This window comes from Manis javanica, chromosome 4 (assembly GCF_040802235.1).
Source record: "Manis javanica isolate MJ-LG chromosome 4, MJ_LKY, whole genome shotgun sequence".
Classification (NCBI taxonomy): Eukaryota; Metazoa; Chordata; class Mammalia; order Pholidota; family Manidae; genus Manis; species Manis javanica.
The window spans coordinates 168,141,823-168,157,527 of record NC_133159.1 but is presented as its reverse complement, the minus strand read 5'-3'; the positions used below and the strand labels follow the sequence as shown (position 1 = coordinate 168,157,527).

Sequence of the window (15,705 nt, the reverse complement as noted above, 5' to 3'; positions counted from 1 at the left end):
CCAGAGACTGAGGGAAGGAGCAAACAGGGAATTACTATTTGTAAGACCTCCAGTTTTACAAGGTGGAAAAGGTTATTGAGAAGGGTAATAGCAGTGGTGGTCACATAACAAAGTGAGTGTACTTATGGTTAAAATGGCAAAGTTTAAAGAGAATAAAGCTTAATAACCAAATTCTCTCTCTTTATCACCTTCATCTAGTGAGGATTAGAAAAGATACATCACTGTTTCTTTGAGAGTATTTTTAGAAAAATACTCCACCTCTATTTTCCTGCTGCTGTCTTCAGAGTACACTTAATGGGCAGGACAAGGTATTTTTTTTGTTCCCGTGATATTTGCAACCCAATTCCCAAAAGCCTGTAAATATATATAACAAAGGGCTTAATAAGGAAAGAATTCCGCAACACTTTGTTTCAGCCTTTGTTCCTGAGGGTTTTTTTTGTACGTTAACATCACTACTCATTCTTTAACAGTATTAATGCCTAATCAGAATTTTCAAGTTTTATTTTCCCCTATCTCAAATATGGCTCCCTCTTTTGGTGTTGTTCATCCAAAAGAAATTTTTTAAATCCAAAGTGTCCATAGCTGAACTGACTTCCAAGTCAAACAGCTAGTTAACTCCTTAGAAGGTAACAGGACCAAGGCTACATTATTCCTATTTAAGTAAACTTCGCAGTGTATATAGTTTTTTTATAGGGTATGTTAAGAGAGTAAGATATGACTATAATGAAAATTCTATTCTTAGCTCTGTATCCCAAATTGCATAAGAAACTACCAACTAAGTCTCTAAAGCTATCAAAACCAACCAAAATTCCCTTACTGTGAGCATTTCTCAGCACAAGATGTATCTGTGAGAGTAACACCTCTTACATCTGATGATTAATGTAGTATAATATGTTCTATTGTTAAACAGTAAAGATAAGATTCTAGAAAATGAGTGTACTTGAATACAGAAGAAAGCAAAGAGCCTGACTTAGTCATGACAACCTTGGAAAACAGGTAGAACTAATAAACCAAACTGAGAGGAAGAGCTTTCACTAGTATCCCAGATCCTTCAGACTACTCTCATCTGCAAAGGAATGTTCCTCAGGTAGAAAGCAAGAACAATTCAAATTATGAACCTAGATTTCCCATGAAAGTCTCTACAAGGGCAAAAAAGCTGACCAGGGGGAGGCAGGTATTAGGCCAAACGACCCTACAACAGAAGCTCTTGGTCCCATTCTAAAGGCTACTCTCAAATGAACCAAAGGGAAGAGAGAGGTGAGAAGGTGAACCCCCCTGCAGGCCAAAGTCATCAAGTACTCCAGGAATCATTTCTCTTTTAATGTATCTCAAGTCTAAGGAAAGAAACCTTGGGACCGGAAAAAGCCAAGTCTCTTTCTGCATTAGAAAAATGGGGCAAGTGTATTGTAAAAGTCAAAGATATTAGCCTAAAAAGCATTTAAACATGGCTAACATACTAGGAAGCAGATTCTTTTATTTATTTATTTATTTTTATTAAGGTATTATTGATATACACTCTTACGAAGGTTTCACATGAAAAAGCAATGTGGTTACTACATTTACCCATATTATCCAGTCCCCCACATATCCCAATGCAGTCACTGTCCATCAGTGTAGTAAGATGCCACAGATTCACTGTTTGCCTTCTCTGTGCTACACTGTTTTCCCCGTGACCCCCCACACACCCTCAATCCCCATCTCCCTCCTTCCCAACCCACCCTCCCACACCCCTCCCCTTTGGTAACCACTAGTCCCTTCTTGGAGTCTCTGAGTCTGCTGCTATTTTGTTCCTTCAGTTTTGCTTCATTGTTATACTCCACAAATGAGGGAAATCATTTGGCATTTGTTTTTCTCCGCCTGGCTTATTTCACTGAGCATAATGTCCTCCAGCTCCATCCATGTTGTTGCAAATGGTAGGATTTGTTTCTTTCTTATGGCTGAATAGTATTCCATTGTGTATATGTACCACATCTTCTTTATCCATTCATCTACAGATGAACACTTGGGTTGCTTCCATATCTTGGCTATTGTAAATAGTGCTGCAATAAACATAGGGGTGCATATGTCTTTTTGAGTCTGAGAAGTTGTATTCTTTGGGTAAATTCCAAGGAGTGGCATTCCCGGGTCAAATGGTATTTTTATTTTTAATTTTTTGAGGAACCTTCATATTGCTTTCCATAGGAAGAAGATTATTAACCGATCCATCCCATCACATCTAGAAGTAGTTAAGACCAAGTGAAACCTACCACCGAGAGGGATCTAGCAATTTGAAACCCAGACAAGGCAGAGAGGAAGAACAAGACCAACCAAGCCAAATCACACCTAGACTTGGTTGATGTAAGAAATAACTAGTAGCATATCATTAATTTTCCTTCCCCTTGCCTTTAAAAAAAATAAGTTTTGAGAAATATTTATATTTAATCTTTGTTTAACTAAAAGTGAACAGAGAATAAGAAATAACATAAATGATCCTAATGGCCAGGAATGATGACAATAACACCACCACAACCACGTATAGGAAGGAAGGAAGCAGATGAGAAGTGAAAAATCACAAGGGGGAAAACAAGATATGGATTCTTTACCCACTGTAGCACAAGAGTCCATGCACTTCTGTGTTAGAGAGTTTTACATTACTGACTGAAAAGGGGGAAGGTAAGGAATTACTATACCAAGCTCCAGGAGAAAACAAGAACTCAAAAAGGTAAGCTCAATGCTCAAAAACATTATTTTTCTACTTGAGGGCATTTGCTGATTTAATCCTAAAGAAAAAGCTTTGAAACTGAGCTGTATTTTAAGAGGCCTTGGAGTATGGGAAGAGAAGAAAGTCAAAGCCTAGGACCTGTCCAATGAGGGGAGTCTGGGAAACCCACAGACTTAAACAAGAAGCACAGGGCTACCCTGTCAGGATATGAGCAATCCAAAAATAAACCAGCCATTGTGAAAACTAAATGGATAGGTTTATGCAGGTAAGACAAATTTAAAGAGAAAGAAGTGGAAAGTAAGTCAGACTATAGGCATACCTCAGATATATTGCAGATTTCGTTCCAGACCACCACAGTACAGTGATCATCACAATAAGGCAAGTCAAATGAATGTCTTCATTTTCCAGTGCATACGTACACTGGATGGTAACGTACTTCTGTTGTAACACATATCAATTGTTTCCCGTTAGTCCCCTGAGAATATGGATGACATCTTTCTGTGACTTTTCAAGTGCTTACCACCTTGTATACACTGAATAAAAAGTTATATTTACACTATACTGCAGTCTATTGAATGTACAATAACATTATGTCTAAAAAAACCAATGTACATAATCTTAATTAAAAGTACTTTATTGCTAAAAAGTTTAGCCATCATACAAGCTTTCAGTGAGTTATCACTAATCACAGATGACCATAACAAATATAATAATGAAAACATTTGAAATATTGTGAGAATTACCAGAATGTGATACAAACAAGCGAAGTGAGCAAATACTGTTGAGAGAAGGGAACCAATCAACTTGCTCAAGCAGGGTCGCCACAAACCTTCAGTGTGTTGTACTAAGTGCAATAAAGCAAAGTACAGTATAACAAGATACGCCTGTACCCAGTATTCAGCCCTGGGAAATACAGGTCAGTATTACAGAAGACAGGTAAGAGGCAGAGAAAATACCGTAAGATGGTCTAATGTGTTTATATGGAGTGCAAGAAGGAAAAGACAGAGTAAGGCAGAGACAAATATGAGACAGTGGCTAAGAGTATTCTAGAACTGATGAAAACTACCATCCACAGAGTCAAGAAGTCCAATGAATCCCAAGCAGAATAAATAAAATTAATTCAACCATTCACAAACATCTACACACAGATGTTTATAGCAGCTTTATTCATAAATGCTAGAATTTGGAAGCAACCAAGATAGCCTTTAGCAGGTGAATGGATGAACTGTGGTATATACAGACAAAGGAATATTATTCAGTGATTTTAAAAAAAAGAGCTAACAGCCTTAAAAAGACATGGAAACAAATTAAATGAATATTACTAACTGAAAGAAGCCAATCTAAAAAGGCTAATACAGTATGATTCCAACTATATGACATTCCAGAAAAGATGAAACTATGGAGACAGTAGAAAGATTAGTAGTTGCCACCATTAAGGAAGAGAGGAACAGTTGGAGCACAAATGAGTTTTAGGGCAGTCAAACTACCCTGTGTTATAATGTAACAGACACACACCATTGTGCATTTGACCAAACCCACAGAATGTACACCACTAGGAGTGAACCCTAATGTAAACCATAAACTTGAGTGATAATACCGTGGCAACATAGGTTCATTGATTTTAACGAATGTACTACTCTGCTGGGGGATGCTGATAATGGGGGAGGCTGTGCATGTAATAAGGGGGCAGGGAGTATATAGAAAATCTCTATACTTTCCACTCAATTTTGCTCTGGGCCTAAAACTACTCTAAAATGATTTCTTTTAAAAGTGTATGTGTGTATGCTCAGGTTCCCAAAAAAATTTAGATATAAATAAAGCATAGGAAAATAAAAGGAAAAAAGACAAAGTAAGCAGCCTAGACAGATCTCCCATCCCCACTTTATAGTGTAGAAAATCAAAGACAAAGAGAAAAATCTCAAAAAGGGACAAAGAAAAAAATAGATTACCTTCAACAGAATGGCAATGAGACTAAAAATGAAAAGCGTATAATGAAAGCCAGCAGACAACAGTGAACAATGTATTGAAAGAAACTAATAGCCAACTTGTAATTTTAAACCTAACAAAAATGCCATTCAAAAAAAATTCAAAAATGGACATATTAAAGCAAATAAAATGGGGAGACAATCACTAGCAGACCCACACTAGAGGAATTCCAATGGATGTATTTCAGACAAAAGAAACATATTTCAGATAGAAAATCAGAGGTACAAAAAGGCATGAAGAACAGAGATGCAACAGGGAATGAAGAATAAACTGGTAAACTGGTAAATATGTAGGTTAGGCTAAATGAACTCTGACTATGTAAACCAGATTCAATAATAATCTATGGACTCAAAAATATATATACAAATGGTAGATACATGACATTTTTTGCATTTATCAAAACTCACAGAACTGTACAACACAAACAGTAAAACCTAACATTAAATGATGGACTTAAGTTAACAATAATGTATCATTATTGGTTCATCAATTGTAACAAATCTGCATAATACAAAATGTTAATAATAGGCGAGAGGGGTAGAGGAAGGAGCACATGGGAACTTTACTATCTGTTCAATTTTCTGTAAACCTAAAACTGCTCTGAAAATAAAGTCTATTAATTAAAAATATAGAGAGACAAATAGAGAACAATAGTATGTGAGTTAGGAGAGGAATAATGGAGTTACATCTTCAAGGCCCCTGAATTGACAAAGAGGAGGGCAAAGATATTAACTGACATTAATAATCTTTGATAAAGATACATGTTATAATTTCTGCAGTAACCAATGAGAGTACATAAATTTCAAACTAGAGGAGGGAACAACAGAATGTTAAAAATAATGTAACTGACAAAAATTTAAAGATAAGGGAAATAAAAATTATGAGAATGCTTATTTCTCTATTTCACAGTGGAGAATAAATGGAAAAAAATCATTTCACAAGAAGGTAAAATAAGCTTAAGAAAGGTTTAAAAGAAATATAAGAAAGACTTAAACCCAAATATATGTCACTGCATTAAATGTAAATGAACCAAATCTCCCAATTAAAAAACAAGAGTTTTGAGACTAGATTAAAATAAAAAGCTAGAGCAGACCATACCTATATGGTTGAAAAATAACCCTATTTACATCTTCTCTTTTGAAATTCAACAAAGATTTATTCAGTGTATACAAGGTGGTAAGCACTTCAAAAGTCACAGAGAAAGATGTCATCCATATTCTCAAGGGACGAATGGGAAACAAATGATATCTGTTACAACAGAAGTACGTTACCATCAAGGGCTAATAATAAGACAATACAATTAGAATGGTGGGGGTATCTGGAAAAGCTATAAAGAGACAACTGGATTATGTCTTGAGGAGTTAAATGAAAGTTCATCAGGCAAATAAAAAGGAAAGGTAGACATATTCAATAAGGTGTTGACATCCAAATCATATAAAGAGCTCATGCATCTCAACAAACAAAAAGCAAATAAACCAATTAAAAAATGGGCAGAGGAGCTGAACAGACACTTCTCCAAAGAAGAAATTGAGATGGCCAACAGGCACATGAGAAGATGCTCCGCATGCTTAATCATCAGAGAAATGCAAATTAAAACCACAATGACAGTATCACCTCACACCAGTTAGGATGGCCAATATCCAAAAGACAAACAACAACAAATGCTGGTGAGGTTGTGGAGAAAGGGGAACCCTCCTACACTGCTGGTGGGAATGTAAATTAGTTCAACCATTGTGGAAAGCAGTATGGAGATTCCTCAAAAAACTAAAAACAGAAATACCATTTGACCCAGGAATTCCCCTCCTAGGAATTTACCCTAAGAATGCAGGAGCCCAGTTTGAAAAAGACATATGCACCCCTATGTTTATCGCAGCACTATTTACAATAGCCAAAAAATGGAAGCAATCTAAGTGTCCATCAGTAGACGAATGGATAAAGATGTAGTACATATACACAATGGAATATTATTCAGCCATAAGAAGAAAACAAATCCTACCATTTGCAACAACATGGATGGAGCTAGAGGGTATTATGCTCAGTGAAATAAGACAGGCAGAGAAAGACAAGTACCAAATGATTTCACTCATCTGTGGAGCATAAGAACAAAGCAAAAACTGAAGGAACAAAACAGCAGCAGACGCACAGAACCCATGAATGGACTAATAGTTACCAAAGAGAAAAGGATTGGGGAAGATGGGTGGGGAGGGAGGCATAAAGGGAAAAAAGGGGGCCTTACGATTAGCACACATAATGTAGGGGGGGACACGGGAAGGCAGTATATACAGAGAAGACAAGTAGTGATTCTAGAGCATCTTACTATGCTGATGGACAGTGACTATAATGGGGTATGTGGTGGGGATTTGATAATAGGGGGAGTCTAGTAATAATAATGTTGTTCATGTAATTGTACATTAATGACAGCAAAATAAAAAATAAAAAATAAAAAATAAAGGAAAGGTAGAGAAGACAGCAGAAGCCTGTTTGCTAACATTACAGGTCAGGAGCTCAGTCACAGGTTAGGTAGCAGTGCACAGCAGGTGCAATAAATAACTGGTCATGAACCTGAAAAGTTAGGAGAGGGAGTTTTAACTTTATCCAGCAGGCAATGGAGATCTTTAAAGCAAGGATGTAAAACAGCAATATTAGTATTTTTAGAATCATAACTGGTGGCAGTTCACGGAAAGATGAATGGAGTAGGAGAGACTGGCTAGGGTCTGGATTAAAGCAGTAGCAGTTGGGGGGGACAGATGCTTGAGAAACTTCAGGAAAAAAAGAGACCTAAGTTGAGACTTGACTACTTGTGAAATGAGGGCTGAATTAAATACTAAAGTAAATGAAAGGGAAAAGAGAAAATAAAGGCAAACATAATTTATCAACAGTTCCTTAAAACTTACTGGTATAAGTGTAGACTATTTCTCAGCATTTATGCTTTTTAAGCATTGTCTAACTATATATTAAATGAAAACTACCTAAACGTATTTTAAAGACAAAATTATTGGCATTGGTATGTGAAATAGCTAACACTAGATGTCTATCACTGACACCCAATTTATGTAATTGACTACAGAAGAGAAAGGTTATCAGTTGGCTACACATCTTTTCAGAAGTTAAATTTTACTTTACTTCAAGTAATCATGTGTCAAACTCACAAATCTGTAAAAGGTTAAGGAAGAGATCATTTTAAAGAGGACATCAAAAATTTACCATGTAAAAAAAAAATCTACCATGCTGTACTATTTAGAAGTACACAGTCTTACTTGGGGCTCTATAATGTGAAGGTTTTTACTGTGCCAAAACAGGCCCACGTTCATGTCTTCTCATTTTGCTCTTCAATACCATCCACATACTGTCTAATCCTTTTAACTCAATACAACTGAAACCAATGACATTAATCAAAAAAGTAGGTTACAGTGAGGAATCTAAAAAAAGACACATTTAACATTTTCTTTGAACCTAAAACATGTAAATGTATATTCTGTTGCCAGTCTTTTGACAGAGGCCTTCTGAATTATAGATCCACTGATTATAGTTCCACAGTCTCATCCAAACCACACCCATAGTGCATCGTCCACAATTTCCAGTTTCGATTTCTTTAAAAGTGGAGCAAGACTTAAAAGATACTTGCCAAGGATCTAAATAAAAAATTCTTCCAGATTAAAAAAAAAATTTATAAATTTTTATAGATATCTCCTTACTGACTCACCTTGTATTTAATCTTTACAAGCAGTTAGTTTTCATAGATCAACAATTCTTTCATATTACAATCATACTTCATTGGTTTACACAATTTTATTTCAAATTATATAATTATAATACAAATGCAAGTTATCATAAAGGAATCTCTGGTAAATCTATAAATCAACTGGTGGGAAGCAATGCAGTGGGTGGGCAACGGGAAGGATGTCTTATAAAAAGAGACAAGTTATTAAGACTAATATCCCTGTTATGAAAGGCCTTGATTCACTTCTTATTGCTTTCATTGTACTTGAACAGTATCTGGCATATAGTACATGCTATGTCAGTATTTGCTACTACTATATTAGTCTTAAAATTCAACTAGGTACAGATAACAAACAGTGTGTGAAAGGGAGGAATTCTCCCTACTTCACAGTGTCCAGAATCAGAGACTACCTGTGCTTAGCTTGTAAAAGGGAGCAAAGTATGGAGTATAAACTGCAATAGGTCCCCACTGGAAACAAGGTACAGTCAGTTTCATGTTACTGGAAAAGGACTAGCCAATGCTTAAAGTTAGAGAGCTTAAAAAAAGGCTTATATATAAGGTCAACAAGAAATGAAGAAATAGGTTCACAGCCCAATTTAACCTTACACCTCAAAACACTAAGGAGAGGGGTGCGGCTGCAGGTCCTCTTAAGAAGTGGCAGCTAGACTAGAGAAGGCAGGACAGCTATAGCTTCTCAGTGCACATTAGGCTACTTTCCTTCATCATCAACTCATGACAGAAAGCACCAAGCTCATAAACAAAAACGACATAGTGCAACCCCAAAGTGTAAGACAAATGCTTTTGGGTTACCAGTATTTATAAATACGCTAATAAAAAGAGAAAACAAATGCATATAAATGAAGAAAACTTAAAATTTTCAAGTAAGAAACCTAAATATAAGTATAGAGCAAGTAAAATATAAGTAATAAACATGGTGGCTTAACCATTTCGTTTTAGCCTAAGTTTTGTGATGTGTGCCTAATCTGCAGGTGTAACATACTTGAAGCCACATAACAGAAGATCTATAACAACTACCAGGTGCAAAGACTGCGGCTACTTAAAACACTCCTGTCCACTAGGAAAGAATCCACAGTGGCACCAACTTTCTTCCTTCTATGGACATCAAAAAATACTGAAAATGTTATGCTTAGGAGAAACTCAGAGACAGCCCACGGGGCTGCACTGGTCCCACTAGATGGCACTGTCTCAGGAGAGCCTCTCTGCTCTCCCATTAGGAGCAAGGACTGAAAAAACTCTTCATCTTCACAAAACTGAAAGTTGTCCTCAACACAATGACATCCTCACTGGGAAACTGTGACCCATAATGAGGAAATCAAAGGTAGGAGGAGTTTTTCCAAAAGCACCTTTCTCCTCGTACCATGGCCTACTCCAGACTCCTACTTCAAATCAGTGGTCTGAGAGATACAATGTCTTTTTGCAGGCAGATGTCATAAAAACATGGAGATTTTCTTTTTCTCTTCCTAACTCTGCAAACTACGAAATTTACCCCTTTCTTTTTTTTTTTTTCAAGTCTCGTGTCATGGAAAAACAGAACTCTCCTGTCAGTCCTTGAATAACATATTTACTGTAATCGATATACTTACCATGACTGGATATATCAAAATAATGACATAAAAACATTTGGATAAATGAACTTCTTCTTCTACAGGGTAAATGTAGAACTTTCTGTCAAACTATCAGAAAGATTAAGTTTTCTGACACCTTATTTAGTTACATGATTTTAAATTGGGCCTGGGCAGCAAAATTTACAATGTCACTCATTCCCATCACTTACACTCAATTCTAACAAAAAAAAGTGTACTTGGATGTAGCTCTCATGAATCTAAAAACAGAAGAACAGCATCCTAACAACAAAGCCCAGTGAAATTAAACTACATACAATTTAAATATAAACTTACTTCTACTAAGTGGGTGACTTGAACAGATTTAGGTGAGCCTTCTGCTGAATTTCCAAAAGACAGATCAGAGGTCACTCTTAGGTAATCAACCGAATCAGAGATCAATTAATACTCAAATACACTGCTCCCTTCCAGTTAAAGCTACTCTACCCAGGTCAGGAAATTTATATTTAGTTATGTAACTTCAATATGTAATGGAAATCAGGAATACAGCCCCTCCAAAGTGCTACAGAAGCCAGTTATTTAATTATAATGGCCAAAGAAACCAAGCCCTACAAAATGTGTAAAAATTCTGTGTTCCTTTTTCACAGTTCTAAGACAGGTCTCATTTCACCACCATTTCTCTCTGGACCTCCTGCTCTCTCCACAATGAGGGTCTGGAGGCAATGTGTTGAGATGTCTCATCCCTAACACCCTGCACAATGCCTAGGATGCAGCAGGCACTCAATATCCATTGAGTAAACAAAAACTATGAAGTTATCCCAGCTCACCAAAATTATGAAACCCAACAAAGCAGGCAGTTTTTCCAAGTAAATCTTGATAAACACCTTCTCCTTTAAGAAGCCACTAACTGAACCATGATACTAATAAGTCACCATAAGAAATAAAATTTCTTGAAAAGCACAGAAAGAAATGTATCACATGAAGCCAAGGTTCAAAAACTCACAAGTCTCCAGACCAAGTAAATGCAACAATCTTAGAATGGTGAAGCTTTAAAAAAAAAACATACATATTTTACACAGTGTATTAAAATCATAAATGTTTTTACATACTGTACTAAAACCATCGTATGAGAGTAGAAGGGTGAAGTAGCAGATACATGAGGACACACAGGATGCCAAAAAACTGCTTAACACTTGCCTGCTAATGGGGGCTTCATTTTATTTTATACTCCCAGAACTAAAATAAAGAGTGAACAAGAAGGAAAAATAGGGGGAGAGAGAAAGCAGTCTGGGGAGCAGCCAGGAGGAATCTGCTGAATGGCAGATTTGGAGAACTAACAGCCTTAGCGGAGGCAGATTTTTCAAAATGCTACAACTATCCAGCAAGTCCAGTGTATGAAGCTGTGCCAATACCTTTCCATTAACAGTTTTCTTCTGCATGACTGAATAGTTTTGACAAAATATAGCATAGGATCTAGAAACATATCCTGTTAGTACACCTGCAACAAAACCCACGGGAAACCTCTCCTACTTTAGAGAGGGAGAAAGGAGCATGTGCTACCATACAGAACACCATCAAACATACTGTTGAATGGCTGGAATGACGGTAGGATTTAGAAGTTCACTAGATCCTGAGCCGAATCTTCTCCCCTGCAATCTATCAGTATGGTCCACCCAATTGCTCTTAGTTGTTTTTTAAATGTGTTTAAATTAGTCTATGAACAGTGTTCATTATCATCATTTTACTCACCTTACTAACACCAACTCCAGTAAACCTGGCCTCTAATAATTCCTGCCGTCGTGGGTCCAGGCTATGCAATTCTTCCATCATTTCTATTGAAAATGAAAAAGTAGGTTGTGAGACCATAAAAACTAAAACTTGAGGAACCAATTTTTAGATCACAAAACGCACAGTAATTATTTCAGAATGGTCACATACAGGTAAGCGTCAAGTAAATATTGCATACAAGGATTAACAACAATGCACTGCATCAAGTAGTAAAACATTTAAAGTTGTAAAGTGGCTCATTCTTCTCTAATTCTGATTTTTGCTTTTCAAATACAGCAAAAAAAAACCCTCACCCCCTTCATATAATCTCTGTAGAAGTTGAGCAACGACTAGCAAAGAAGAAAGCTGAGTTTAGCTAAGTACTTTTGGATATTTCTTTCCCAAACACACAGGAACTAGTTCTTAATCTAAAAATATGAATCATTAATAATAATTTCTAACTAACATAGAATGAATCAGAAGCTACAAATAACTTCAAATAACGCTATTACACAGCTCCTTTCTCTGAAGAACTCACAGCAGCTCATGAAAAAAGGAATTACTTTAAATTTAATAGAGAATCCATGGTAAAGCCATCAACCTGCATTCACTCAGGAAATTAGTAGAGCTCCATAACCATCCCTTTACGAAATCTTTTTCTGACCACTCCCTAGAGCAGTAGGTTTCTCTAGACATCTGCTTTTAGCACTCCTTCAAGCAGGGAAGGGCAGGAGGACACCATTTTTAAACTCCTTCCATGACCAATTAATACACAGGCTACTTTCAGCAAATACGTCCATCCTCTGCAAGAGATTAACTCTTGGAGAACCCACTGGAAACCTAGTATTAAAAGTGAAAAAGGAGCATACAGTATTACACAGAAACCTTTTGAACATATTATTGGTTATTGGAATAATTGGCATGATTTAAAAGTTCACTTAAAACATGAATTAAACATTCTCCTCCGCAATCTAACAACTCCACAATTTCCAGTAAAAATCCCTACAAGTCCTCCAGTTTCATTTCCCTTCCTGGACTGAGAGCCCGGGGCAAAGGGGAATGAAAGGGTGACAAAGTTTCACCCACACATACAAGAGCAGGTTAGACAGGGAATTAGAAAATTCTCGCAAGAGTAAAAAGGCATCTTTAAAACAGAAAAAGAGGGAAAGAAAAGAGATTGAGAGTGTTGCTTCCCCGAAGTGGCCTTCCTCGCATCTAGCCCTGCCCTAAGCAAGGCCGGAATGGCAGAGATCGCAGCCTCCCTCAAACCCCAGGGTCTCTCGCAACCTTTCCTAACGCTCCATCCTCAGGCCTGGCCCGGAAAATGACGCCCCAGCGGTTATTCCATTTAATGTCAACTCATGTTAAGGAAACATCCACTGTGTCTCACTCCGGCGGGGCCTTGGGCTGGGATCCTCCCTGCAGCCCACAGCCGGAAAGCAGGACCGATGGGGCCTGGTCCCGGCGCCCCTCGTCTCCCGCCGGCTCCAAACTTTCCCCAACTCCAGGCCCACCTGTCACGGAGGGAGGGCGGGCCAGCTCTCGGGGGCGCCCGGGAGGCTCCCGGGGCCTCCAGCTGCCGGGGCGCCCCCCTCTCCCGCCGGCCGCCGGCTCCACTCCCAGGCCAGGGCCGCCTGGGCCTCCCCCTTCCTCGGCCCGACCCGCAGCCCTCCGGGAGCCCCTCACGCCTCGGTGCCGAGGACCTGCGGCCCGGCGCCGACGTCGGCCTCGGGGCGGGCCCGGGCCGCAGCCTCCTCAGTCGAGGGGGTCCCCAGAACGGCTAATGCCCCAGGCCCGGCGCCCTCCCGGTCCCGGGGCTCAGCCTCTCACCTGCCGCCGCCGCCGCCGCCGCTCCACGCTCCCCCAGGGAGGGGCCCCGACCCGACCCGGCTGCGGACCGCTCCGCTCTCCCCCTGGGCAGGCCCGGGGCGGAGCCGGGGCCTCTCCTGAGCGCCGCAAATCCCCGCCCGGGCAGCAGCCGCCGGCGTCGGGTTCCACGAGAGGGCCGGCGGGGGAGGGGGGCCGCGGAGGCCGCAGATCCCCGGGCTCGCGTACAGAGCCAGGCGCCCGACACGGGCCGGGGCCCGGACGGCCGCGGGGGGCGCGGGACCGGCCTCCTGGCGCCGGACAAAGGCCAAGGGAGGCGCAGGAGTGCCCAGGCCGGGCCGGGAGGTGGGGGCCCGCTTGGCTGGGGGCCACTCGGGTGCGGCGCGGAAGGCGGGGGGGGTCGGAACCGCTGGTGCCCAGGACCCGCCTCCGGCCCCTTAATCCGGATCGGTTCGGTCCGGATTAGTAGTGATCGGTGTAAACACACTAGTGAAACCGCGTGTTTCCTCGCGAGATTTGCACGGCTGGGAGGCAGGGGGGGTTCCTGGGGGGGGAGTCGACAGTGGGGAGGAGGGGGAGGGAACGAGGAAGGTGGAGGGGGGGGTCCCCTCTGCCCCGGCGCCCCGCCTCCTCCAATCAGCGGCCGGGCTGACGGGCAGGGGTTAACCAGGGGACCCCGCGCCTGCGGAGGCGGCCGCCGCCTCGCCGGGCTTCGGAGGGCGGGCGAACGGGTGGCGCTCGCGGACCGGCTGCCCCGAGAGCGGCCCGGGCTGGAGTCCCAGAGCCCCCGCCGCCGTCTTTGTATGAGCGGCCCCCGCCCGGCCGAGGCGGTTGGGCCGGCGCCCTGGGCCGCGGACCGGCGCTGGAGGGGCCTCACCCTCCGCCTGGGCTGGCTGCTCCCCGGCTCCGCCTCACCGAACCTCGCGCCCGCCTAATTCCTCATTTCCACTAGTTTGGGTGAGAAGTGGGGCCGCTCTAGCCAGGGACGGATTTGAGAGGAAGAACCCCGGGAACCGCGGACCCCGCCCGAACTTCCCTGAGACGCCCTGCTAGTGAGTTCGCTGTGCCCACCGGAAAGCGGACATCACTCCCTCCACATACCTAGTTGGCAGGGCGTCTCCAGGGACAAAAGGTGCCCTGGGATCAAAGCTGAGCCCCCACCCCCACCAGGATGCTGCCCTCCGGAAGGCGAGCCGCTGCCCCAAAGGGACTCTCCCTGGGCACCCGGGGGGAGGTTCCATTTCAACCTCTGATTAAAAACATGGCCCTCCTGGGTACTTAGGGGGCCTGAGGGTAAGTGCTAGAATGGAAAAAACAGGCCTGCCCTTCAGAGAATGTCTACTGAGGAATGAGAAATATGAAAGCGTGAGCTCTTGTGCGTAGTAGCCCCTGCTGCGCGGAGGACTTCCTGCATAGGGAAAGGCTCCCACTGTGATCACCCATCACCAAAGGAGCAAAGCACTCTCTCCACCGACTCCTATGAGCCAGGACACTAACTAATGCAAATGCCCAACTTTTTATTTTCTTCCGATGCTTCCTCGATCAGATGTCTGAAGACGACTTAAGGACTAGAAGCAAATCACAAGGGGAAAATTCAAGCCATGAACAACAGCCTGGAATTTTTTCAGGTGTTAGGCAAGTACTTCAAGTGGAGTTTCTGCAGTTTTTTCTTATCCCTTCTTAAGTCTTCCTATGTTAACAGAATACAGGCCTGCTGAAAGGACTCAGGATGGCAGTTCACTTTGTGTTAGTTGTCCAACCTTCCCAACGCCTGGGCAAATTTAAGCACTGTGGAAAAACCTCATTAAAGCAAGAGTTACCTTGTTCCAGATCCCAGCCAGGTTGCGAAGTGCACACAATTATTTCCAAAGATAAACATAACAGTGTTTGAAGGGGAAAGGAGAGCAAGTTCGGAGAACAGAGAGCAGGAAAAAAGGGCAAAGTGGAGGTCTGTCAAGGGGCAGGCAGTGTCATGTTACTTGACTTCCACTCCAGCACAAAAAAAGCTAGCGAGGCAAGCTTTCATTATAGTGAATGATCAAGAAAGTAACCCCTTAAAGTGACACTGAGTTCTTAAATGAGGAGAGAAGAGTATAAAAGAAGAACAGGACAGAGAACCG

At 41.3% G+C, this 15,705-nt stretch overlaps 1 protein-coding gene across 3 annotated transcripts in view; it reads right to left on the bottom strand.

Annotated features, from left to right (window-relative positions):
* The window catches only part of TLK2 (tousled like kinase 2), a 111,835-nt gene extending 97,759 nt beyond the window's left edge, over positions 1-14,076 (bottom strand). For 2 of the 3 annotated variants that reach the window (XM_036997184.2, XM_036997188.2), the window contains exons 1-2: positions 13,589-14,076; positions 11,741-11,823 (exon numbers count right to left, since the gene is read on the bottom strand). In XM_036997184.2, the coding sequence (XP_036853079.1) occupies positions 11,741-11,821 (81 nt within the window). In that variant the 5' untranslated portion in view covers positions 11,822-11,823; positions 13,589-14,076. Of the gene's footprint in view, positions 1-11,740; positions 11,824-13,272; positions 13,488-13,588 lie in introns of those variants that run through there. The other variant, XM_036997186.2, reaches the window with a different exon arrangement.
* Between the last annotated feature and the right edge of the window lie 1,629 nt (positions 14,077-15,705).